The sequence below is a fragment of the Microcaecilia unicolor genome, chromosome 2 (assembly GCF_901765095.1).
Source record: "Microcaecilia unicolor chromosome 2, aMicUni1.1, whole genome shotgun sequence".
NCBI lineage: Eukaryota > Metazoa > Chordata > Amphibia > Gymnophiona > Siphonopidae > Microcaecilia > Microcaecilia unicolor.
The window spans coordinates 45,007,143-45,034,241 of record NC_044032.1 but is presented as its reverse complement, the minus strand read 5'-3'; the positions used below and the strand labels follow the sequence as shown (position 1 = coordinate 45,034,241).

The following is a 27,099-nucleotide window of genomic DNA, read 5'->3' as shown; positions in this document are numbered from 1 at the left end:
CTCAAGGAAGCCCCGTTTCCACTCTCAATCGACTCTGAAGGGCCGAGAGCTGCAGTGGGGGTCGAAGTTCCCTGAGGACCCGGTTGCTGCCTGGGAAATTGCAGGGTTGTTTGTTTCATCGTCGAGGAGGTCACAGGAACCGAGGGAAATTCCTTTACCTTCCCCCTCCGCTTCCCCATTGTTGACAAAGCTACAGAGGCACCTAGAGAAACTCACAAACACAGCAGCCTCCAGGAGCAAACACAGGTGCGTCTATTCACAGCGCCATCTTGGAATCTAATCCAAATTTTCATGAATTTTCATTGAGTACTGCAGCCTTTTGAGGCCATTTCTTTTTATTTATTTATATTTTACCAATAGAAAACAAAGATACATAATCTTTGAGGAAATAATACAATTCAAAGAGGAAAATGTTTTAAAAAGAAATTACATCACTCAGTTTTTTAGTCCACATTAAGGAGATCCAAGATGACCTAAAAAGAAAAACCAATGGGAGTTGGTATCACATTAAGAATATTTCAATAACACTATATATGGACTCGCTCATTTTACTTTAGCCCTATTAAGGCTATTAGGCTTGTCCTATATCCCTCCTGTTCTTCAAAAAGTCACTCAATTGATTAACATCATAGAAAACATATTTCTTGTCTTGAAATATTACTAAGCATTTACATGGAAATCGTAATTGAAAACGAGCCTGCAAAGAGAGTACTTCTTGTTTTAACTCTAAGAATTTATTTCTCCACTGTTGTGTCCATTTAGAAATAACTGGGAAGATAGAAATTTTCCCTCCTAATAAATCCACATTAGATTTTTGAAAATAAACTTTTAACAGTGCTTCTTTATCTTGAAGAAAAGCAAAATTCACAAGAAGTGTAGATCTCTTTTTAATTTCTTCACTAGATTGCTCTAAAAAAGCAGATAAATCCAAACCTTCTAAGTTTTCTTTTGATTGAGCTTGAACTTCCTGATCCTGTAGAATATCTTGCTTTACATTTTGGTTCTGCAACCTTACTGCCAGTAAAGACTCAGGCGGTAACTGCCTATGAGTGTCAAATGCCATTTGGCGTGCATCCGAAAACAAAAAGTATTTTTCAGATGCACGTATCGGATGTGCGCCAAAAATGAAATTACCACAAGAGCCACACGGTACCTAAGCGGTAACTCCATTTTGGCACACATTGGGCGCGCATGGACGCTTTCACATCTTAGCAAAAGGGCCCCTTAGAGTGGCTGATATGCAGTGATACTGAATTGGTAACACATATTTGTTGAATAATTGTTTTTGGGAGGACTGGAAGACCTTTATAGTGATGCTTCCTTTTCCAAATTCTTTTTAGGTATGTCAGATATTTTCACTCCTTGTCAAACGTGCCTAAAATATTTGTGTTTACCACTGTTCCAATTCAGGGCTACTTTAGATATTTTCCCTCCAGATAGCGAAAAAGAGTCAAACCATTGAAGCACATAATAAAAGGCCATTTTTTTTCCTATGATAATAAAAGTCCTGAATGACAGAGCGGTGTACTTTTTACTGCTATGAGGCTCCCTAATTGATGTTAGAGAGCAAAACATTAATTTAGACTTTTCAAACTGCTTCAGATTTGCCGAATGTAGGCAATAACATTTTCATGCAGCCTTGTCAGGTTGGCAGCCAGAATTAATTTCAGGGCCAGGAACTGCTGCTGCTGCAGAGAGCCAGCTTGTGTCTTGGCTGTTAACTTTGCAGACCTGTTAAAGATCACGCACAATGGGTTTAGAAATGTCTCATATAACAGTGGATGTCACTCTCTCGGACAAGGCTGCAGAGCCATGTCAAGCCAAAAAACTGTGACCGTATCTTGCACCTGTCACCAGACTGTGCCACTGTAAAATTAACGACACATTTCTTCGGGTAAAGTTTAATCTGGTCAGGTGTATTAATAACAAATCTGATGACAGCAGACATGTGCTTGGATCCAGTGTGTGTCATTGATAAAACACTTCATCCTTTCTCTTAGCGAATCCATGTGCCTTTCCTTGAGGGTAATGCTTTATCCAGTGCCTGGGAGCAGGGGCGTAGCCAGACACCCAACTTTGAGTGGGCCTGGACCCAAGATGGGTGGGCAGAAGAACCCCTCCCTGTCTCACAGGTGATTTGGTCTCCCTTGTCTCACCTGCATGCCATCTGCTATTTACAAGGTATGCAGGAGGGACAGTTGTTGGGAGTTTTCAGCTGCTGGGGCTTGGGAATCCCTGCCAGCCACACCATAGGTGTGCTGCTACTGGGTGTGCCTGAGCCCAAAGTGGGTGGGCCTGGGCCCACCCAGGCCCACCTTTGGCTACGTCACTGCCTGGGAGAACAGCAAAGAAGGAGTATTTCAAGCACTGGCATTATTCTAAGATTTCAACCAAAAATATGTTCATTAGTTTTCTTTGTTCTTTATCACTGTTGGTTGTGTTTTATTTTTCCACACCAAAAACCAAAACTTCCCACAGAATTTAAGAATTACTTACTACTACTACTACTACTATTTAGCATTTCTATAGCGCTACAAGGCATACGCAGCGCTGCACAAACATAGAAGAAAGACAGTCCCTGCTCAAAGAGCTTACAATCTAATAGACAAAAAATAAATAAAGTAAGCAAATCAAATCAATTAATGTGAACGGGAAGGAAGAGAGGAGGGTAGGTGGAGGCGAGTGGTTACAAGTGGTTACTAGTCAAAAGCAATGTTAAAGAGGTGGGCTTTCAGTCTAGATTTAAAGGTGGCCAAGGATGGGGCAAGACGTAGGGGCTCAGGAAGTTTATTCCAGGCGTAGGGTGCAGCGAGACAGAAGGCGCGAAGTCTGGAGTTGGCAGTAGTGGAGAAGGGAACAGATAAGAAGGATTTATCCATGGAGCGGAGTGCACGGGAAGGGATGTAGGGAAGGACGAGTGTGGAGAGATACTGGGGAGCAGCAGAGTGAGTACATTTATAGGTTAGTAGAAGAAGTTTGAACAGGATGCGAAAACGGATAGGGAGCCAGTGAAGGGTCTTGAGGAGAGGGGTAGTATGAGTAAAGCGACCCTGGCGGAAGATGAGACGGGCAGCAGAGTTTTGAACCGACTGGAGAGGGGAGAGGTGACTAAGTGGGAGGCCAGCAAGAAGCAGATTGCAGTAGTCTAAACGAGAGGTGACAAGGGTGTGGATGAGGGTTTTGGTAGAGTGCTCGGAAAGAAAGGGGCGGATTTTACGGATGTTGTAAAGAAAGAAACGACAGGTCTTGGCGGTCTGCTGGATATGAGCAGAGAAGGAGAGAGAAGAGTCAAAGATGACCCCAAGGTTTCGAGCTGAGGAGACAGGGAGAATGAGAGAGCCATCAACAGAAATAGAAAACGGGGGGAGCGGGGAGGTGGGTTTGGGGGGGAAAATGAGAAGCTCGGTTTTGGTCATATTTAATTTCAGGTGGCGTTGAGACATCCAGACAGCAATGTCAGACAAGCACGCTGAAACTTTGGTTTGGATGCAAGGTGAGATATCAGGGGTAGAAAGGTAGATTTGGGAGTCATCAGCATAGAGATGGTAGGAAAAGCCATGGGATGAGATTAATGAACCAAGGGAAGAAGTGTAGATAGAAAAGAGGAGGGGACCAAGAACAGAACCCTGAGGTACGTCGACAGGCAGAGGGATAGAAGTAGAAGAGGATCCACCAGAGTGAACACTAAAGGTGCGGAGGGAGAGGTAGGAAGAGAACCAGGAAAGGACAGAGCCCTGGAATCCAAGTGAGGACAGGGTATCGAGAAGTATGCTGTGATCGACAGTGTCAAAAGCAGCGGAAAGATCAAGAAGAATGAGGATGGAATATTGACCTCTGGATTTAGCCAGTAATAGGTCATTGGAGACTTTAGTAAGCGCAGTTTCGGTTGAGTGGAGAGGGCGAAAACCAGATTGTAATGGGTCAAGAATAGCATGTGAGGAGAGAAAATCAAGGCAGCGGCGGTGAACAGCACGCTCAAGTAATTTGGAGAGAAAAGGAAGGAGGGAGATGGGTCGGTAATTAGAGGGACAAGTAGGGTCAAGTGAAGGCTTCTTAAGGAGAGGTGTGACCACAGCATGTTTAAAGGCAGCAGGGACAGTTGCAGTGGAAAGTGAGAGGTTGAGAATGTGACAGATAAAAGGAATAAGAGTAGGAGAGATGGCATTAAGAAGGTGGGTAGGAATGGGATCAGAGGAACAGGTGGTACATTTTGAGGAAGAAAGGAGAAGTGTAGTTTCCTCAATAGTAACTTCAGGAAAGGAGGAAAGGGAATGAGGGGAAGGAGAGAGAGGGGGACGGACTAGTGGAGGGAGAGGTGGTGAGGTAGAGAAAGCAAGGTTTATCTTTTGAACCTTGTTGTGAAAGAATTCAGCAAGGGTCTGAGGAGATAATGAAGGGGGAGTTGGGGGAGGGGGCACCTTGAGGAGAGAGTTCAATGTGGTGAAGAGAAGTCGAGGATTAGAGCCAAGAGAGTTGGTCAGTTGGATATAATAATCCTGTTTGGCACGTAAAAGAGCAGATTGGAAGGAGGTCAGCATGAACTTAAAGTGTAAGAAATCAGCAAGGGCCCGAGATTTCCGCCAGAGGCGTTCGGCGGAGCGGGTACAGGAACGTAGGTAGCGGATATTAGAAGTCAGCCAAGGTTGGGGTTTTGTACGCCTTACAGGGCGGGTCATCAAAGGTGCAAGAGTGTCTAAGGCAGAGGATAGAGTATTGTTGTAAGAAGAAACAGCCTCGTTGACAGACGTGGATGGTGCCACAGTAGAGAGGAGGTTAGAAACATGGGAGGATAGAGATGAAGGGTCAATATCATGAAGATTCCTAGATAAATTAGATAGGATAGGACGGAACTGGGAGGGGGGAGATTTAAGTGTGAAAGTTATAAGATGGTGTGAAAGTTACTTCTTAACAAACAAACAATGCTTAAAGTTCTATTTTACATTTGTAAAAAAACAAAAATGCAGGAAAAGACCTCAAAAGTCCTTAGTGCTGCGGTGAAAATTTCACAGAAGCATTTTTTTTAAATTTTCTTTATTCATAGTCAGATATACATTTACATAATATAAATGCAGGAAAATATTAGTAAATTAAACATATCAAGTAAATAATTTTAAATGGAAAAATACTTCAAATTTCGTCCACTATTTAAATTCAAGATACAAGGAAAAAAAACAAGTAGGAAATCAGAAAACATCTGTTATCAAAAATGAGGAAATAGAGCACACTACCGATCAGTGGTTTCAGCTATCTATGGGAGCAACTGAGGTCGTTTCGACCCTGCCTCTTTCTTTAACAGTAATAAATTGCAACAGTTTCGTGGGATCAAAAAATACATAGTGTACAGATTTTAAGGAAATTAAACATCTACATGAGAATTTCAAGGAAAAAGTGGCTCCTAAAGCCAAAATTCGCGATCTTAAAGCTATAAATTCCTTTCTTCTTCTCTGAGTAGACCTGCTCAAATCAGGAAACACCTGTATCTTAGAACCGCAAAATTGTTGTGCAATATGTCTAAAATATAGCCTCAGTATATTATTCCTATCGGTCTCGAAGGCGAAGGTAACCAACAAAGTTGTACGCTCAGTAATAACATCCAATGAAGATTCCAACATGGCAGTCAAATTTTGATCTAAGTTTGGAGATACATTGGAGTTTTTAACACCAGTAACATAATACGCTTTCACAACAGGAGGAACTAAGTCTGGCGAAAGCCCTAAGACTTCCAGAAAGTATCTTCGCAACATACTACTACTACTACTTGACATTTCTAAAGCGCCACTAGGGTTACGCAGCGCTGTACAATTTAACATAGAAGGACAGTCCCTGCTCATCTCTGTTGGAGGAATCATCGGAGACCTCGGAAAGTTCAGGAATCTTAGGTTATTACACCTTAGTAAGTTCTCAAGATATTCTAACTTTGTTGCACATCTTATCCTTATCAACCAAAACAGTTGCGATAGTACTTTGAAGTTTTTTAATTTCAAAATCATGTGACTCACTTGTCTTCTCTAGTTTTTTCACCTTCTTCGACAAAGAAGAATGCTGTTGTTTGACTTTGGCTATTTCCACTTTGAAAGCATTAGAAGATTGAAGCAGGGTCGAATTTAATGCCTGAATCGCGTCCCATAGCGTCTCCATTGTAACAACGGCTGGTCTTTTCTGTCCGCCCAGACTCTCCGCCGGAGTCGCCAGAATGGGGGATGGTGAGGAAACCACCTCACTTAAACTCCCTCGTGCTGACAAATTTTCTGGGGTAGAAAACCCAGCAGGGCCTCCTATGATTTCCAGGCCTTCCGTCTGGAGTTCTCGTGCTGGGTTTACTCTTTCGCCGGGTCTGGGTGGTGCCGTTTGTGGAGGCGGACTCAAGGACGCCATCTCCAAGATAAAGTCTACCTGCTGGACTGGAGACCCAACCAAGATTGGAACGTGTGTTCTTTGCAGCTGTGCGCAAAACGTCTCCAGTGTTGTCTGACGAAGAGCGAGAGCACCTCCGGGGCTAGAGGAGGCCTTCGCCCTGGTCTTCCCCTTTCGCTTCCCCATTTCTGGGAATAGAAAAGGCCTCTCTGCGTTATTCAGTGGAGGGATGAGAGTGCTCACGCTGCACCTTCCCTCACAGACGCCATCTTGAATCCATCTCACAGAAGCATTTCAAGCACTTCATGGACCATCGCTTCATCACTGGCCAAAAACCTCCAATATTGTTTTATGCTTTTTCTTGTAATTTTCTAATGACATGCTTGTGATTCAAAATTAATATCTCAAACAATGCAGCGCAGGTCAAAACGTACAAATAATGCGGCACTTAGCTTCAAGTTTTAGCTCTAAGCTCCCAACGGGGACCCGTTTCGCCCACCTGCTTTCTCAAGGGAGACTTGGAAAAATGTGCCCATATATCAGTTGACGCCCACTGCAAAAGAAAAACAACAAATGTAAAACATCAATAAGCATCAAGGATAGATGGAAACATTCATCAAAACTTACTTATCATTCTTCTCAGGGCATACTTGCTGTCAGAAAAATGCTCCAATGAGCCTAGAAAGTTACCTGCTATGGAAAAACAAACAGGACAAAACCAGAAGACATAAAGAACTGTCAAAGGAATGCTGCCCATTCCAACATGGTATTTAAACCAGTCCATCATAATAATTGCTTATGGACTGTTTTTACTACATTTTCTGGCAATGAATTTGAGTTTACTTAAACGTTGCGTGAAGAAATATTTTCTTTGATTCGCTTTGAATTTACTACTTCGTAGCTTCATTGCATGCCCCCTAGTCCTAGTGTTTTTGGAAACAGTAAACAAGCGATTCATGTCTACCTGTTCCACTCCACTCATTATTTAAATAGACCTCTATCATGTCTCCCCTCAGCCATCTTTTCTCCAAGCTGATGAGCTCTAGTTGCTTCAGCCTTTCCTCATAGGGAAGTCGTCCCATCCCCCTTATCATTTTTTATACCCTTCTCCGTACCTTTTCTAATTCCACTATATCTTTTTTGAGATGTGGTAACCAGAATTGCACACAGTATTCGAGGTACAGTAGCACCATGGAGCGATACAAAGGCATTAAAAAGGCCTCATTTTTGTTTTCCATTCCTTGTTTAATAATAACCTAACATTTTATTTACTTTCTTAACCACTGCTGCACACTGAGCAGAGGGTTTCAACGTATCATCAACGATGACACCTAGATCCCTTTCTTAGTCGGTGACTCCTAATGTGGAACCTTGCATCATGTAACTATAGTTCAGGTTCCTCTTTCTCAAATGTATCACTTTTCACTTACCTAATAGCATAGTCGCCCAGGGTCTGCGTTCCCTGCTTTAATCTTAGGAGCGCAGAAGTTGCAGATGTAACCTTCCCAGGCTCTTCAAAGTCTCATTTAAACTGTTCCAGGAAACTATGGAGATCATGAAGCACTGGGTCATCCCTTTCCCAGAGAGGAGAGGCCCATGCTAAAGCTTGACCGGACAGCAGAGAAATAATATAAGCTACTCGGGTTCTATCGGAGGGAAAGTCTCGGGACTGAAGCTCAAAAATTATTTTACGCTGGTTGAGAACCTGTACAGTCTTTGGGATTACCGTCATATCTTGGTGGTGCCTTAAGACGGATACCCGACATTACAGGAGCTATTGCCGGTACTGGATCCGAGCTCAGAGGAACCGAAGCTTGAAAAGCTGCTGATTTCAGGTAGCGGTCCTGGAATGCCTCCATAAATTGCTGCCTCTAGTCTATGCGTGTCACAAGGCCTTGCTGGAGCTGGTCCATGTGTGCGGACAAACCTTGGATGTCTTCGTGATGATGTAAACATGACAAATGTCATCTGCCATTTGGATGCCCAGTCTCCCATTCTTGTAAGGTCCTTTTGTAATTTTTCACAATCATCTTGTGATTTAACAATTTTGAATAAGTTTGTGTTGTCAGCAAATTTAATTACCTATTCAAGGTTGTTAAAACATGCCTGGACTGTGAAATATTGCAGGAATACCTTAGAAAACTGGAAGACTAGCAGGCTGATTTTCGAAAGAGAAGGGCATCCAAAAAGTGACACAAAAGGCACATGGGCATCCCCGTGAAAGAAGGTCGCCCAAATCCATTAATGGAAACAGGGCCTTAAGGACGTCCTCAGCGCAAGGACGCCCATCTATGGTCATCCCCATAGGGGGCGTGTTAGGGGCATGTTATGGGCAGCGTTACGAGTCAAAAAGGGGGCAGGTACTTTTTCACATGGGCAATATGGCTGTTGGATAACTTTGTTCCTTAAATAAATGAAGTAGTACTTTAAAAGTATTTACTCTGGTTCCCTTTGTCTAATATTACATTTTGTTTAAAGACCAGAAACCATTCAATATGTCTTTTGCCATCACGGTATATGTCTTTTTTTAAAACATGCAAAAATAGGCACCTTCTTGCCTTATTAAAGTAGGTACCCTGCTATAATATTACTCTCATTAGACTAAATTCAGTAAAATGTGGCCAAATTTGGACGCCGAAAAAAATGCATGTTGAAAGCTAGTCTATAAACAGCAGTCCAAGTTGGGCACTGCTTATAGCATGTAGTTCCAGGATCAGTGCCCATCTTTAGGCACGAGGATTTACACCAACTGAAACTTGGTGTAAATCATCAGACACAAATTAGGCACACAGCCCCCAAATTCTATAATACTGTGCACATCATTAGCGAATGCCTCTGACCTGCCCGTGCCCCTCCCATGACCATGCCCTCTTTTCAGTTGTGCACTGAAAGATTTGCACATGCATCTTTAAAGCATAGCATTTAACAAGATGTGTGCAAATGATAATTGGAGCCCAATTAACTGCAATAATTGGTTGTTAGTGCCCAGTCATTGCTAATTATTGGCTTGTTACTGAATTAAGTTGCATGCACAAATTGGACACACATCCAAATTTGCATGCACAATTTTGGGTGCCATATATAGAATCTGGGGAATTATGCATGTATGTTACCTTTATCTATCTATACACCCACACACAAAAATGTTTAATTAAAATATGATGTACAGTCATGGAGGGGTGGCAGTGAGGTGATCATGATTAAAGGATGTTATAATGCCTTTGTATCACTTCTTGGTGCAACCGAATACTGTGTACTATTTTGGTCACTGCATCTCAAAAAAGATAGTGGAATTAGAAAGGGTACAGAGAAGGGCGACATAAATGATAAAGGGGATGGGATGACTTCCCCATGAGGAAAGGCTAAAGCGGCTAGGGCTCTTCAGCTTGGAGAAGAGATGGCTGAGGGGAGATATGAAGATATGATAGAGGTCTATAAGATACTGAGTGGAGTGGAACAGTTGGACATGAATCACTTGTTTACCTTTTCCAAAATTACTAGGACTAGGGTGCCTGCATGAAGCTGGAATTCATTGCCAGAGAATGTGGCAAAAGCAGTTAGCTTAGCAGGGTTTAAAAAAGGTTTGGCTAATTTCCTAAAAGAAAAGTCCATAAGCCGTTATTAAGATGGACTTGGGGAAAATCCACTGCTTATTTCTAGGAAAGTGGCATAAAATCTATTTTTGGGATTTTGCCAGGTACTTGTAATCTGGATTGGCCACTGTTGGAAACAGGATGCTGGACTTCATGAACCTTTGGTCTGTCCCAGTATGACTTAGGTTCGTATGTTCTTATGTCTATCATGCGCCAAAGTATTTTTCATTCAGATATACTCCCAAGGTGATCCTATTCCTTTCCTCCTGCCATTAGGAGGAGATGAGAGGTTCCTGCTGTGTCTACTTCCTCCATTGGCCAGCATCACTCTGAGATTTGAATAAGGGAGGGACCTGTTGCCTCCTCCGATTACTATGCAGTGTTACTGCTCATTGACATTATCTGAGTGCAGACTTAAACTGGTTTATGTATGGACTCTGCCCCCTGCCTTTCTTCACACTAGTAGCAGCTATTATGCAACCTCGTCTCTTATCACCAGATAATAATTTTTTTCTTCTCTGGAGTCCTGGTTGCATCATTATTTCAGTCATTGTACAATTAACTTTTACAATCTTAATTACACTGACTGCAGGGCTGAGTGCCAATTGTGTTACAGCTGTTTGATTTTAATTAGTACTAAGCAGATTACGATGGCACTCATAATTTGTGCTCATCTTGGGGAAAAAGGCCTCTGGGTAGAGGTGTGTTAACATTTTTACACCATAATGAAAATGTAAAAACTGAAAATTTTATCTTAGGAAATCATTCACAAACCCCCCTCCCCTCCCCTACCAACACATACTATATTTCCTTAAATTTCTTCTCCAGACTCATAAAAGCATATTATCAATATTATCAGTGACTCACTGTTACTTCTTCTTTTTTTAAATAATTTGCAAGAATTTGCAGTTAGATTTGCCCAAGAAACGAACCTTGCGGCACACCACTGGTAACATCTTTTACCTCAGAACGAGCTCCATTTACCACTACCCTCTGTTGCCTTCCACTCAACCAGTTCCTAACCCAGTCAGTCACTGTAGAGCCCATACCGAGGGCACTCCGTTTATTTATTAGTTGCCCATGTGGAACGGTGTCAAAGGCTTTGCTGAAATCGAAATACACCACATCTAGCGCTTCCCCTTGATCCAACTCTCTGGTCAACCAGTCCAAGAAATTCATCAGATTTGTCTGAAAAGACCCACCTCTAGTGAAACCGTGTTGCCTTGGGTCCTGCAATCCATTGAATTCCAAAAGCTTTACTGTTCTCTGTTTTAAAAATGTTTCCATTAACTTACTTACCACAGAGACAGACTTACCAACCTGTAGTTCCCAACCTCTTCCTTACTTCCGCTTTTGTGGAGAGGGACTACATCTGCTGTTCTCATGTCCTCTGGGACCACTCCCGACTCTAGAGAAGCAACAAAAAGGTCAGCCCGTGGAGCTGCATTGCATATAGTAGAAACTCGAGGAGACTGGCAGGTGTCTTTAAATAAAGAGCAGACTAATTTTAAAGATTGCAATTTATCACTGTCAAATGCTGAGCAAGTTGTAAAGAGGAACAACAAACAACGATTACACACTGGAATCATAAACAGGGCAGTTGGCAACTTGTCACCTTCCCAACCTCATATGGGAAGTTATATGATGCAATCTTGGAGCATAATACCATGATACTATTGCTTTCAACTCTAAGAGTATCTTCCCCTCCCCCACCACTATCTAGCATCATTTATTTGCTAATGTATACTTTATGATTCTACCCCTCCCCCAATAGAGATATACAGTGCCTGCAATCATTAGCATATGATTTGAATGTGATGTGATATACTTGGGGGGGTCTTTAGGCACGCTGGTGTTTTTAGCACATGATAAAAATAGGCTTGCGCTAAACGCTAAAGACGCCCATACGAATACATTGGCATCTTTAGCGCTTAGTGTGTGCCTACTTTTAGTGCGCACTAAGGGGTCCTTTCACTAAAGTGCGCTGAAAAATGGCTTGCGGTAGTGTAGGCATGGGTTTTGGGTGCGCGCAGAATCATTTTTCAGCGCACCTGTAAAAAAAATGCCTTTTTAAAATTTTTGCCGAAAATGGACGTACCGTACGGCAAAATCAAAATTACCGCACGTCCATTTTGGGGTCTGCAACCTTACCGCCAGCCATTGACCTAGTGGTGAAGTCTCACATGCTAACTGGGCGGTTATGACCTACGCGCGTCAAATGCCACTTGGTGCGCGTCCAATACCCGTGGCCGAAAAGAAAAATTATTTTTCGGCCACGCGTATCGGACGTGTGGCAAAAATGAAATTACCGCAAGAGCCCCATGGTAGCCATGTGGTAACTCCATTTTGGCGCACATTGGGGCGTGTGTGGATGCTTACGCAGCTTAGTAAAAGGGCTCCCTAAAAATGCCAGTGCACCTTAGGAAAAGATCCCCTTAATTTCCATCTCTCTCCCTACCAGTTTTAGGCCACAGACTGCAGACGTCTGCCCAACACTGGTCCTACTTTCCACCTACTGCTATAGAAATCCCATTGGTGGCTGATGTTTAAAAAAAGGTCAACCACCATGGGCTGAATATTGACGCATTGGAGTTTTACCTTCCTTGGGGAATGCAATAATAAAGTCAGCACTACAAGTCCCTACATGCATTGAGGCAAATATTGGAGTGGATCGTCCACTCTTAAAAATCTGGAGTCAACTGGTAACCTTAAGCAGATCAAGGGTGAGGCACAATAGCGGATCCAGTGCTTCATTCTTGCTGACGGCAATATTGTGATATACATTTAAATTGATTTTGCTACATTCCATCTGTATAAATCTGACTGTTATACCCATAGGGGCTTTTGAGAAACATCAGCACAGCAGTGCCCTAATTTATCAAGATTTCTAACAACAGGGGGCATCAATTAGGAGATGTCAAAGACTTGAAACATTAATACAGTAGTGAAATATAAATCTGAGTAGAAAAAGAAAAGGGAATCTTAATGCATTTGATTCTTTTGTCTGACAGCTGAATTATCTCCAGTTATTGATACTGTTTTAGCATTTCTGCTGTCTCTGTTTCTGCCTCACTAAGGGGCCCTTTTACTGAAGCTTAGCATGTGCTAAATGCTAAGAAGCCCACGGGTATAAAATGGGCTTCTTAGCAATTTGCATATACTAAGCGTTGGTAAAAGAGCCCCTAATTTTTGGAATCTATTTCATTTTTGCTACCTTCTTTTGCCCCATAGATGCCATTTCTTTAAAAAAAAGTCTCTCATATTCAGGAAAATATGTAATCTCCCACATTTCCACATTCTCCCTCAGAGAACATAAGAATCGCTGTATTATGTCAGCCCAAGGGGCCATCAAGCCCTGTATACTGTTTCTAGCAGTGGCTAATCCTGGACAGAAGTACCTGACAGGATCCCAAAAAATAACAAAATTCCATGCTGCTTACCCCCAGGTGTAAGGAGTAGTTTTCCTCAAGTCTATCTTAAGGGTTAATGGACCTTTCTTCTGGGAACCTGCCCAATCCTATTTAAACCCCACCTATGCTAAATGCTTTTTCCACATCCTCTGGCAATGAGTTCCAGAGCTTTACCATTCGTTGAATGAAAAAATATTTCCCTAATTTGTTTTAAACTGTACTACTTAATAACTTCCTGGAGTGTCCCCTAGTAAACAACTGATTCACGTTCATCCATTCCACTCCACTTAATAGACCTCTATCATGTCATCTCAGCAGTCTGTTCTTCAAGCTGAGGAACTCTAATCCTTCTAGCCTTTCCTCTTTTAAGCTCCCAGTTCGAATAAATTTTTAGTGAGCAATTCAAAGAACCAGTGGCATAGCTATGGGGAGCCTTGGGGGCCTGGGCCCCCCAAAATTGGATCCAGGGCCCCTGGTTTGGCTGGCGGGGTCCCCAACCCCCACCAGCTGAAGCCTTTCTCCAATGCTGTTCTCCTCGTATTGCCTGACCTGCTTCCTCTCACGTTGCGTGCATGTTCGGGTTTCACTAAAACCTGCATTTACATGAACCTACTGCATACCAGCAGTCAGTACACAGGTGCGGATATTCCGGTTTGGACTGCTGGTATGCAGTAGGTTCATATAAATGCAGGTTTATTCCATTGCGGATTAGACATTTTATGTTGATCATATGCACCCTTACAGACAGTTTAATTAATGCAGGGTTTGATATTTTCGGTTGGATTAAATTCTGTATTGGAGTCTCGGCAGGTTCTCCTGATGAAGGATGTCCAGCCGAAACACAGGCTGTGTTGAGTTTCTCTGCTGGGACTTGTTCTTACCCATTAAAGGAATTTTTTTACATCATTTGGTCATCTTGACATTTGTCGTCTTCCACTCTTGGCTTGATTTGCTTACATTTTTGTGTGGAAGTTTTTTTTTAGTTTCCTCTTGACTTTGGACTCCATGCGCTAATGTTGCCATTAGAGTGCAGCCATTTTATAAAAGATTAGCACATGTGCACTTACCGCTGCCTGTTTTGTAAGTTCTAGGGGCTCACACATTATTCCTGTGCTAACCAGTTAGAATTCGGTAATGTAGCTGCACTGAGGGCTCTTTTTACTAAGCGGCAGTAAGCCCAATGCGGGCTTACCGCTTGCTATACAGGAAGTACTGCCGGACTACCGCTGCAGCCCGGCAGTACTTCACACCCCTAACACACCGTCATTTCCGGCGATACAAACATTTATTTATTTTTGTAGCGCTGGAGTGCAGTGGCGTAGCAAGGGCGGTCTGCCCCGGTTGCACGCTGCTGGAGGGGTACAGAGAGCAGCCGCATGCCTGTCAGCTCCGCTGGTTCCCTGCTCCCTCTGCTCCGGAACAGGTTACTTCCTGTTCCGGGGCAGAGGGAGCCAGCGGAGCCGCATGGCTGCTCTCTGCAGCTAAGAATGCAACCAGGAGGGGGGTGTCATTGCGCCGGGGGGTATCGTGCTGCACCCTGGGGGGATGGACGCCGCTGCACCAGGGGGGGGTGCATAGTGGCAATCCGTCCTGGGTGGCAGCCGACCTAGGAACGCCACTGCCGGAGTGTACCCGGCGGTAATCAGTGCCACGCACTGCTCGGCGCGGTAGCCATTACTGCCACCTCAATGGGTGGCGATAAGGGCTCCCCCCGAAATGGCTGCTCGGCCCGTGCTTTACTTGCCACAAGACCATTTGCTGTAGGAAAGCGAGACTGCACCTTTTTCCAGCTGCGGTAAAAGGGGGCCTCAGCACGATCATAAAACATGCAACGACAACTGCGCCAGCCCCCTTTTGCCGCAGCTTGGTAAAATGGAGCCCTAACTGATTAGTGCAAGAATGCCCGTTCTCTGCCCCCGGATATACCCCCTCAAAAAAAAATGTAAAAACACTTTTTAGTGCACATTTAGCTCACACGCATTTGACACTTACTGCAGGACACCTGAGTGTGTGCCAAATGCAGCTTAGTGAAAGGGTCCCAACATGCACTAATAGTGTTAGCTGGTGGTGATGTAATAGTTTATGTTAGTATCTTATGGGAGACGAGCCTTGGCAAATCTAGTTTAATTTAAAAAGGCACTTATATCGTGCTTTTTTTTTCCATAGTGGGATTCAAGGCAGTTTACATCAGTAAAAGAAATTAAGGGCTCCTTTACAAAGCTGCACTACCATTAGCAGTACACTGAATGTGAAGAAGCCCATGGGAATAGAATGGGCTTCTTTGCATTTAAGGAGAAATTTTATATATGGTGCCTAAGAAATTGGGGTCGCTAAACACGTCTCCAGATGTTAATCTTATTGAGTTGAATATTCAGTGGTGTGGTGAACACATGAAAATATATAGATAATTTATCAGTATATTTTGAGGCATATTTTGAGGCCACTGAAAATGCCAGCATACCTTTATATGTATAACTTATCTGTACTGCATGAGGCCTGTTATTTTTGTTGTCATTCTTAGACAGATAGGTTATCTGAAGAGTGACTGAATATTGCCAGGATCCATATCATTTTAGGTCCCACCCTAGAATGCTAGTCACCCTGCCACCATTTAAATGCATAACTTTTGGCTGAATGGCAATACGTAGTTTCAAATATTGATCAGTTTTATTCTGAAAATTCTTTACTCCATTGCATTCCCCTTGATCTACTGGGGGCAGTCATGCCAGTATGAGAGTTGCAAATCATCTCACAGCCATCTGATTGGTTTGTATTGATTATGATGTCACAAATGGCATTATACATGCTCAGAAGGTAATTTTCAAATCTTTGTATGCAAGGGGTTTAAAGAAAATGCGTGCTGTTCATAGAATGCAGCCTGTTTTTTTGCAGGGGAAAAAAGTGAAGTGTATGTAAGTATAGTTGGGGAGAGGGTGGGGAGAAACAACATGCAGGAATTTCATTTAGAAATCCCATACAAATGCATGATACACCTGTTTCAAAGCAGGTGCAAATTACACAGGTATAAAGTTCTCACATTCCTTTGCTATTCTGAAATTTTCAAAGGGAAACTTAGCTTGGTTTGCAGGCAAGACAGTCTCAAAATTGATCCGTATCTGAATGAAGCAGATACTATCTCATGTGATGCTGTCCAGGACGTAGAGTTAAAAACAAATGACACGGGAGCAGCTTAAGGCGTTTCCAAGGTAACAATATATACAGTAAATATGATAAGTGTTGAAAGAGAGCGGGAATGTTATTTGCCATCTGAAAATGTTGAACAGGACCCAATTGGCCCTTCCCTCCCCTTGGGGTGCTGGGAAGGCCTATTACACAGGGGGTCAACAGATGCAGGAAAGAGCAGGAAAATAATTCTGCACAATTCCAAGTTTGGTTATTCACTGCCTCTGGGTGGCCAGAGCACAGCGGGATCCTTCAGAAGATCTCAGACATCTTGCGGGTGACAGAATCTGTTTATTAATAATGTTCCTGTATATTTTTCCATCTTTTTATACAGCTAACAAATATGTGGTCAGAGTTTTTACTGGATCTGCTAACGGCAGTGGAACAGATGCTGATGTTTTTCTTAATATCTTTGGAGAAAATGGAGACACTGGTACGGTACAGTTTGGTTTTTATTTTGTATTTATTTATTCTTTGAGCAGGCCATAGTTTCTGATTTCCTTTGATTCTGTCCCAGTGGGGGGGGGGGGGGGGGGGGGGGGGGGGGGGGGACCCCCCTCTGAACCTAGAGTCAAAGATTTTCCTCTCTGCTCTGGGAATCCTCCGCCCTCATTTTAGGACTTCCTCCAATGTGACACAGGCTGAGACATGTCATTAAGATGCAGGATCTTTTGATAAGTCTAAAATAAACAGCACACAACATACCTCTTCATAAAGGTACACTCCATATATTCCTGAGTGTTTTCTGCAATTTCTTGCTTAAGGCCTCTGCCCGACCTTGCTCCAAATCACAATCCAGGCCAGGTTTTCCCACTGGTCCAATATAGCAAAACTCTAAGCACACCTTACTTGCATATAAGCAATCAAACAAAACTTTTCTTTACCCCGGATTCTAAATAGCGTGACTTACACTGTGCATGCAAATCCTGGCGTATTCTGGATTTATGCGTGTAACTTAGGGCCCTATTTACTAAGGTGTGCTAGTGTTTATAGCATGCGCTAAAGCTAGAAACACCTATATATTCCCACGGGTGCCTCAAGCATTAGAGTGTGCTAATTTTTAGCATGCACTAAAAATGCTAGCGCGCCTACAGTGCAGCCCTAGTAAACAGGGCCCTTAATTAGTTAACAAGCCAATCAGCGCTGATAATTGTAATTATTGACATTAATTAGAATTTACATGCACAACTATCTCAGCGTATTTTATAACATGATGCGCATAAATTCTAAGTCGCATAGTTGAAAAGGAGACACGACCATGGGAGTTGAATGAGCGGGTCATGGGCGTTTCTAACATTAATGTGCACTGTTATAGAATACAACCAGTCTGTGCTTAATTTAGGCGTCGGCATTTGCACCAAGTTTTATATGGAGTAACTGCCTGTCACTAAATTTAATCATGTGGACGGGCGCTTGGCATATTCTATAAACTGTGCAGAAATTTAGGTGTATTCTATAAAGTACACCTAAATGTAGGCGTACTTTATAGAATACGCTTATGTTTTTTTGGTGCTGATGTTTTAGGCATGATATATAGAATCTAGCCCATTATGTATAACAAGGATTAAATCACCTTCCCTTTCAGCAATCCACATAGCTATGAGGTATTTCTTGTTAACGGACTCTCCCTCACTATGCTACCATACAAACCAGAACAGACACCACTCTTTCAACATTTGAAATAGCTACAAGGGATTCTGCTTTGCCGCTAGCCCTTCCCACACTGTCCTTTCTGCATTAGACCCCTGTCCCTTTTATCACACCATCCAGCAGAGTAAACCTGGGGGCTTACCCTAATTCATGGAGCTCCTTTGTTCAATGGCTTCAACCCACAATCCTTCTCCCAGTTAGGATTTGAACCCCCCTGTCCCAAACACACTGGACTGGTTCCTAGTCTCAGGGAATACTGCTATCTGGACCCTGGCACTGAAGATTCCTTTCAGTAATCCACTGAAGCACTGCTCCTTCCTTACCTATCTCCAGGTTGGGGCCCTTTGCAACAAACAACTGTCAACCCTGGTTTCCACCCCTTACTAGGGAGAGTTTTTCTTCCAGCACTCCAGGAACAGCTGTGAGCCGACAGGGTTAAGCCTTACCCTGCCGACTAACCTTACAATGCCCTCTTCTGGAGCCTCTTTGTAACCATGGAATGCTGCTCTTCCCCTTGAGTATGGCTTTCTCTTTTCACAAAACGAAAAGTATCCCATTTGAATTCTAGTTTCAAGTTTATTAAAACTTTAATACCCCATCTCCCGGGTGCTCCATCAAGACAGCTTACATTCTAATAAAAAAGGAAAGAGAATTGTGCTTATCTACGGACAAGAGATAGATAGGGGTCCTTTTACAAAGGCGTGCTGAAAAGTGGCTTGCGGTAGTGTAGGCGTTGGTTTTGGGTACGCGCAGAATGATTTTTCAGTGTGCCTGTGAAAAACCCCTCTTTTGTTCCCCGAAAATGGACGTGCGGCAAAATCAAAATTGCCGCGCATCCATTTTGGGTCTCTGACCTTACCGCCAGCCATAGACCTAGTGGTAAAGAATTTGGGCGGTAAGGACCTACACATGCCAGATGCCACTTGGCACACGTCCGCTACACGTGTCCGAAAATAAAAGTTGTGTTTCAGATGCGTCTAATGGACGCGTGCCAAAAATGAAATTACCACAAGAGCCATGCAGTAGTCGGGCGGTAAGTCCATTTTGGCGCGTGTTGGGCGTGCTTAGGTGCCTACACGTCTTAGTAAAAGGGGCCCACAGTGAGGAAAGGTGGAGTGGGTACACTCAAAAGGGTATGTGCTAGTGTCTTCTACAAATCATGTGGTTGTTAATAAGTGAACATAATTATCAGTCAGCTAAAAGGCATCAGAAAAGTACAATATCTCGAGATAGGTTTTAAACTAGGCGAGAGATGTTTCTGTATGAAGTTGTTGGGATAATAGATTCCGTAGTTGGGGACCCTGCACAGAAAATATGGAGTCTCTTTTAGGCTCATGTACTTTGCCTTTATAAGTGGGCTCAATTAATCAATTCTGATGAAGGGACCCAAGAGCTTGGGACAGATGTTAGTGTTTTATGTAACAAGAGAGATAAGCCGGTTCCTTTGTAGTTAGTGTTTTGAAAACTAAGCGAAGTTGTTTAGAAGTTATTCTGTGAGTAAGAGGTAGCCAGTGAGCTGTTTTCAAATGTGGTATAATATGTTTGAATTTTCCAATTTTGTTAATGAGGTGAAGTGCTGTATTTTGTACCAGTTGTAATCGCCGAAGTTGTTTAATTTTAATGCCTCTGTAATGTGAATTGCAATAATCTAGTAGACTGATTACAAGCGAATGGATAAGAATGTTTAATGCCTGAGGATGCAATAGGGATTGAACTGTACTGATAAGTGGAAGCTATAGAATGAATGAGAAACCACTTGTGTGATTCTGTCTCTCATTCCAGGAAGGCAATGCTAATTAACCCAGCTGGAAGCCTGATGAGCCAACAGCTCCTCCCCCCCCCCCTCCCATCTCTCCTAATCACAGCCCCCTGGGCTTCAGAGCACATAGCTTTTGGGGAATTCTAGTCAAAGCCACTTTTAAAAGGACCAAGCTTAAATATGCCTGAACTTGAACAGAGGACATTCCCTGTTTTTTCCACTTTTCTAGCTGCATATGTAGTGGCTGCGGGGCTGCATACTATAGTGAATAAACAAGAAAAGGACAGAGATGCTGCCCGTCTCGTCTTCCGCCAGGGTCGCTTTACTCATACTACCCCTCTCCTCAAGTCGCTTCACTGGCTCCCTATCCGTTTTCGCATCCTGTTCAAACTTCTTCTACTAACCTATAAATGTACTCACTCTGCTGCTCCCCAGTATCTCTCCACACTCGTCCTTCCCTACACCCCTTCCCGTGCACTCCGCTCCATGGATAAATCCTTCTTATCTGTTCCCTTCTCCACTACTGCCAACTCCAGACTTCGCGCCTTCTGTCTCGCTGCACCCTACGCCTGGAATAAACTTCCTGAGCCCCTACGTCTTGCCCCATCCTTGGCCATCTTTAAATCTAGACTGAAAGCCCACCTCTTTAACATTGCTTTTGACTTGTAACCACTTGTAACCTCTTGCTTCTACCTACCCTCCTCTCCTCTTTCCTCTACACATTAATTGATTTGCTTGGTTTATTATTTTTTGTCTATTAGATTGTAAGCTCTTTGAGCAGGGACTGTCTTTCTTCTATGTTTGTGCAGCGCTGCGTATGCCTTGTAGCGCTATATAAATGCTAAATAGTAGTAGTAATCTTTTCAAGTTAAACCAAAGCAACATTAAAAAAAGGTCCTTGTTTCTTTTTAAGGAAGACCCTTATTTCAACACATCTCCCATTGTCTAGCATTATGGAAAAATAATGTCATCTGTGCAACAGTTGAAAGTATGTCCATGATTTTCTTAAGTGGTGATGTTTTATTTGTTCCAGCAGCTTTCTTCTCCCCTTTGTGCGTCTGGCTCAGCTGGAGTAGGCCTATTTTGGTCTATGGATCCATGGAATTTTTTCTCTGAGGAGAAAAATACGTGAAAGGCCTTGGAGATCAGTCCTAAGCTAATTCTGTTTAGTACCTTGTAAGCAATATGTGCAGGACTTAGAAAAGCTTGTTGTTTTGCAGATGTCACTAAAGTCTGCAACAGGGTGGGTGCCACTGAAGGAGTAAACAGAATGGGGCTTTAGCAGTGCTTGAGAACTTAGCAATTAAAAAGTGTTATTTTATTGGATTTCACCAGCCCAGATGCATGACGTTATCCAGTGAGACAGAGATGCTACTGTGAATGAACCAGGAAAGAGAATGATCATGTCGGAAATAGCCAGAGGAATGCTGGGGTGTATGGGGATGGGAGGTACAAGCAATAGATAAAAGGAGGTGATACTTATCTACAGGTCATTGGTGAGACCTCATCTCTCTATATAAAACGCACCTCCAACATTCTAATGAAGCCTCACTTTCCCAACATTCTAAAGTGAGGCGGCAGAGACCACTTTTTGAACATCAGTGTTTGCCCCGCCCACGCGCTGCTGAATGGCTGTGCCTCAGGTGATGCACACAAAGTACGGTTCCACCTCCCAAACACTCACATGGACTTAGAAACCACCAAGCCTTTGAATGGGACCGGTGCTGCAGAGGAGCAGGAGTGGGACAGCAAAGAAAATGCAGCGGCGTTCAGGAAAAAAAAACCAAACACACACGAGTCCCGCCCCTTCCTGAGGAGGGGGTAGCTACCAGCACGGGGACCAACCGCGAGGAAAGCGCGGACGAAGAACACCACTAAAAAACAACTACATCGCGGACCTTACTCTGCAAGCTGTTCATGCGGTGAGTCTCCAAGCCGGCGTTCAGTGCCTACAACAGAGACTTCCAAACACATGCGCCCTCAGCCCCGCCCCCCCTTCAGAACGCCACCCACATTCCACACTAAAACCAAACCAACCCCCCCCCCCCCCCAAAAAAACCACCCAAACGGAAACCTCCGGCGCCCAACCACCCCCCTAAAAAAAACGGATCACAGCCCACCTGAGTGCCCAGCTGAAATCAGTGCCTACAAGGAGACCTCCAGACACATGCGCCCTCAGCCCCGTCCCCCCCTACAGAACACCACCCACATTCCACACTCGAAAAAAACCCATATCTACTCCTACTGCCTGCCTGCAACGGATCCCTCTGGTTTCAACAAAAATACAAGTGCCTACAAATACCACATCAGAGTGCCCTGCTGAATTAAGATTACTGTATCACACTCACACGCAGAGAATCACCCCCTACCAGCCACAAAAAACCCCCACATCTAATATGGACAATCAGCATCACTCACTAACACACATACATACAACCAAACTGTCCACCACCCAAAATGCCACACACTGCCATGGACAGACAACATCTTGCTTTCACACTCATACACACACACTCCCTCCCCCAACCCCCTTAATACAAAAACTGAAACAGTAAAAACCTACATCTCTCTCTTACAAACACCCACAGAATCCCATAATCCCCCCCCAAAAAACACAAACACTCATACAGAACAACCCTACCCCACAAACACCCCCCTACAAACACCCCCCACAAAATGGCACACACACCCACAGACACCCACAACCCCCCTCAAAACCATAAACACTCATACAGAACAACGCTACCCTATCCCACAAACACCCCTCCCCCCCCAAAAAATAGCATACACCCATAGACCCCCACAACCCCCCCTCAAAACCACAAACACTCATACAGACTTTACAACTTAAAAAAAAAACTCTTTTCCTTTTTAAAAAAAAAAATATCCCTTAATATCAAACAGAAAAAGAAAACAAAAAAAAAAACCAACACATGCCAGCGCCCGTTTCATTTGTTTTGGAAACGGGCCTTTTTTACTAGTCTATAATAATTTGTCTAGTTCTGGAGGCTGTAGGTTGTCCAGAGATAGGCTACCAATATGGTATTGGATCAACAACAAAAGTGATATGAGATGAGACTTAAAGATTAAAATATGTATACCTTAGAACACTGGTTCTCAAGCTAGTCATGAAATACCCACCAACCACTCTGGTTTTTAGGATATCTACAATAAATATGCTTGAGAGATTTGAATGCAATGGAGGCACAGCATGCAAATAGATAATTCTCAGTGCAGCAGTGTCTGTCTGTCTGTCTGTCATTTCACCTTGGTCATGTTCCCCACTGTGGTCTGATCTTGTCCTATTCACTGTCTCTGCTTTCCAGAAAGCTCCACCTGACCCAGCTGCAGACTCTGGAAGGCCCATTGATATGTAAATGCACACTCTGCCATGCTCATCCTCACCCATCAAGATTACACTACCATCCATCTTACCTACATTCACTCCCCGCCTTTCATCTCATTGCTAGATTACTATAACTTTTGCCACCACACACAACATTCCTACACTGCTTGCCTGGCACCTTCTTCCCCGACCTCATTAGGCTTCTGTCTCTATCATGATGTTACTCATACTGATGCAAACCTCTAACTCCTATGGATATGTATCCTATTCCCACTGCTTCCCATGGACTGATTTTCACAATTTATGTTGCAGTCTTACACTGCTTCCTCCACAGCCACTCAAAATACATGTGATACCTTCTCCTCCTTCTGTTACCACCAAGGTAACACAGCAGTTCAGTAGTGTTCTGCTTTTCACAGTCCCCTAATCAAATAATCAACATGCCAGCTTATTCCAGCTCACATGGCCCATTCCTTAACTGAGCACTTCTTTGGTTGGCTTGGCTTCTATGGCTGGCAGGAAGAAGAGCATTTTAATAGCATGGGGTCAATATCATGGCATGACCTGTGAGTTACCATAAACTTGTGAATTTGGCCCTGCATGGCAAAGGGAACTAATGTGCTATTAAAGCACTCTTCCTCCTCCTGCCCATGGGGCAGGAGCAGCCATGAGAAGCACTGAGTAGGGCTGTTGGTGTCCATTTAATGGAAGTTCAGGTACCGCATACAGTTTAAGCTTCTTCTACTAACCTACAAATGCACTCGATCTGCAGCCCCTCCTTACCTCTCTACCCTCATCTCCCCTTACGTTCCTACCCATAACCTCCGCTCTCAAGACAAATCACTCCTTTCAGTACCCTTCTCCACTATCGCCAACTCCAGGCTCCGCCCTTTCTGCCTCGCCTCACCCCATGCTTGGAATAAACTCCCTGAGCCCATACTCCAGGCCCCCTCCCTGCCCAACTTCAAATCCTTACTCAAAGCCCACCTCTTCAATGTTGCCTTCAGCACCTAACCACTATACCTCTATTCAGGAAATCTAGACTGCCCCAACTTGACATTTCGTCCTTTAGATTGTAAGCTCCTTTGAGCAGGGACTGTCCTTCTTTGTTAAAGTGTACAGCGCTGCATAACCCTAGTAGCGCTCTAGAAATGTTAAGTAGTAGTAGTAGTAGTAGTAAGTTCTGGTCCTGATGCAGGTACTCAATTTTCAAGGTGAAATTGTGCAGCAATTTCCTTTTAAAACTTAGGTATAGGGTTTGACAGTACGAAGTATTGGTGGACTTTGCACCTAAGTAGGCTCTTTGAAAACTGCCCTCTTAAATCCTGTGGCTAGCATAGCTTTCCCACATACAGTGTAACTATGCAGCTTGAAAAGCTGATGTGAGCAATCCAGTCTTCCTACTTTACTCTCATTTCTCAGGGGAACGTAGACTGGACAATGACAAAAACAACTTTGAACGAGGAGCAGAAGACAAGTTCACTATCGATGCACCAAATATGGGGAAAATTCGGAAAATTACTATTGGTCACAATAACAAGGGCTCTTCTGCTGGATGGTTCCTTGAAAAGGTTAGTTCTTCTTGAAGTAATTCCTCCTTCACTTTATCCCTCTGGTGAATACAGTTTTCTAAGTTATTTAAATAGGGGATTCATATTTTATTTGCCTCTGCTGAAGCTCTCTTAAGACCTTTCAAGTGTTGGCATTTATGAAAAAATACACCATTTGATTTATAAGCAAAGGACTTACAGCAATCATGCTGTTTAGCCCTTGAAACAGCCCAATAGTGGCGAAACAGAGTTCTCCTATTGGGTTTTATGATTAACGTATGCTGTTGAAGATAATTCGGATTGGTTGCACCACTACTATCCAAGTTAAGTAATGATTTAATGTTTATTTCACCGGAGGAATGGCGTTTCATTGAGCCTCTACCATAAGGTATCGTGAAAGGTGTATTTACATATAATCCATGAATAAGAAGAGTGGAGTTTTTTTTGTGAAGACTAGTGATTGAAGAGGAGTCCTCTAGATATTGAAAGGTTTTCCTTTAAAGAGATAACTGCATGGTTTCTGAAGTCTTTTTTTCTCCACATTTATATTCTTGTAGAATTGTGACTTTACACCTCCAATACTGGGTTTCATAGGGTAGAATTCTTTGTGGTAATAGGTAATTGAAATCACCCATTATTATACTATTGCACAATTTGTCCTAATTTCTGTAAATATTTTTTCATCTCTCCGTTCTGTCCTGGAAGGCAGTAGTACAGCCCTACAAAGATACTTCTTCCCTTCACACATGGAATTTCAATCCATAATGATTCCACACTGTTATCTGTTTTATGTCGGATGTTTATTTTGTTTGACTCAAATCCCTCTTTAACATATAACGCAATCCCTCCTACAATTTGATCCCCTCTATCATTGCGATATCATTTGTACCCTGTTAACACGGTGTCCCATTGATTGACCATCTTCCACCAAGTCTCTGAAATGTCTATTATATCTACCTCATCATTTAGTGCTAACTTTCCATCTTATTTTTTAGGCTTTTAGCATTTGTATACAGGCACTTCAAATTGTGTTTTTTCCTAGCATCTGCAAAGTTGATGGGGGAAAATTTGCATCCTTTACTCTGTTTCTCTCATTAGACACTCCCGGCTTTCTTTCATCATTATTAAGTAGAGAGGTGTGGTAGCCGTGTTAGTCCACTCTTAAAGGTTATCAATAGAAATCAAACAAAATAAAACATGGAAAAGAAAATAAGATGATACCTTTTTTTATTGGACATAACTTAATACATTTCTTGATTTCATCATTATTGAAACCTCTCTATTGGGATCCTGTTTCAATAGTACCTTTCAAGTTTAGAATTTATAGAATTTGTCCAGCAAAAATGCATCTGATTTCATCGTCTAAGTTTGTCCCCAGTTTACCTGCATTCTTACATAAAACATAAGGGCCATCAATTGGAGCGACAGTGGCAGAAAACTATTGGAACTGAATAAAATTCAATGTAAGGTCCAATTGAAAGGCATGTAGAACAGCAATTAAAATGGCTAAAAGAAAGGGTCATTAAATGGCAGGCAGCAGCAATTGAAAGAGACTGCTCTGCTGGCCATGGGTCCTTCTTTCTGTCATGTCCTACCTATGTTGGAACAGTGTTATTTCATTGGAGGTGGGACGCAGCAGGAAGGAAGGACCCATGGCTAGCAGAGCAGTCTCACTTGATCGTTGCTGCCTGCCATTCGATGACTCCAAACAAGAAGAGCACCGTGGGAGGGTGGTGAGGAGGGTGGCGGCAGGGCAGCAGGCCCCTTAACATTGCTTTCCCTGGACCCGGCTTTGCCTTGCAGTGGCTCTGGGACAGAAAAGGGCTAGAAGAGAGGGATGTTTTTGAAGAGGGGATAGGAGAATGAGAGGGGAGGAAGGAGAGCTGAGAGAAGGGTGGGGAGGAGAGATGAGTGAGAAGGAGCAGAAAATCAAGGGGGGAAAGGGTTGTTGGCAGAGAGAGAGAGAGAGAATCAGTGGTTGATGAAGAGATCAAGGAAAGAGGTAAAGAATGAGGGAATTATTGAGAAGTGGGGAAGGGTGAGTGAATGCGGGAAAAACAATATGTGTAGGGAGGTGATGAACAAGGAGTATGTGAGACAAAGCAGAAAGGGATGTAAAGCAGAATAGAAAAGCATAGGTAAGATGGGAAATGGGAATGGGATGATATACCACCTTTCTGAGGTTTTTGCAACTCTATTCAAAGTGGTTTACATATATTAAGGTACTTATTTTGTACCAGGGGCAATGGAGGTT

The 27,099-nt window shown here is 43.2% G+C and overlaps 1 protein-coding gene across 1 annotated transcript in view; it reads left to right on the top strand.

Moving 5' to 3' along the window:
• LOXHD1 (lipoxygenase homology domains 1) overlaps window positions 1-27,099 on the top strand; it is a 439,720-nt gene that overhangs the window by 161,672 nt on the left and 250,949 nt on the right. The window contains exons 10-11 of the mRNA XM_030192909.1: window positions 16,875-16,973; window positions 24,718-24,866. Of these exons, the coding sequence (XP_030048769.1) occupies window positions 16,875-16,973; window positions 24,718-24,866 (248 nt within the window). The remainder of the gene's footprint in view (window positions 1-16,874; window positions 16,974-24,717; window positions 24,867-27,099) is intronic.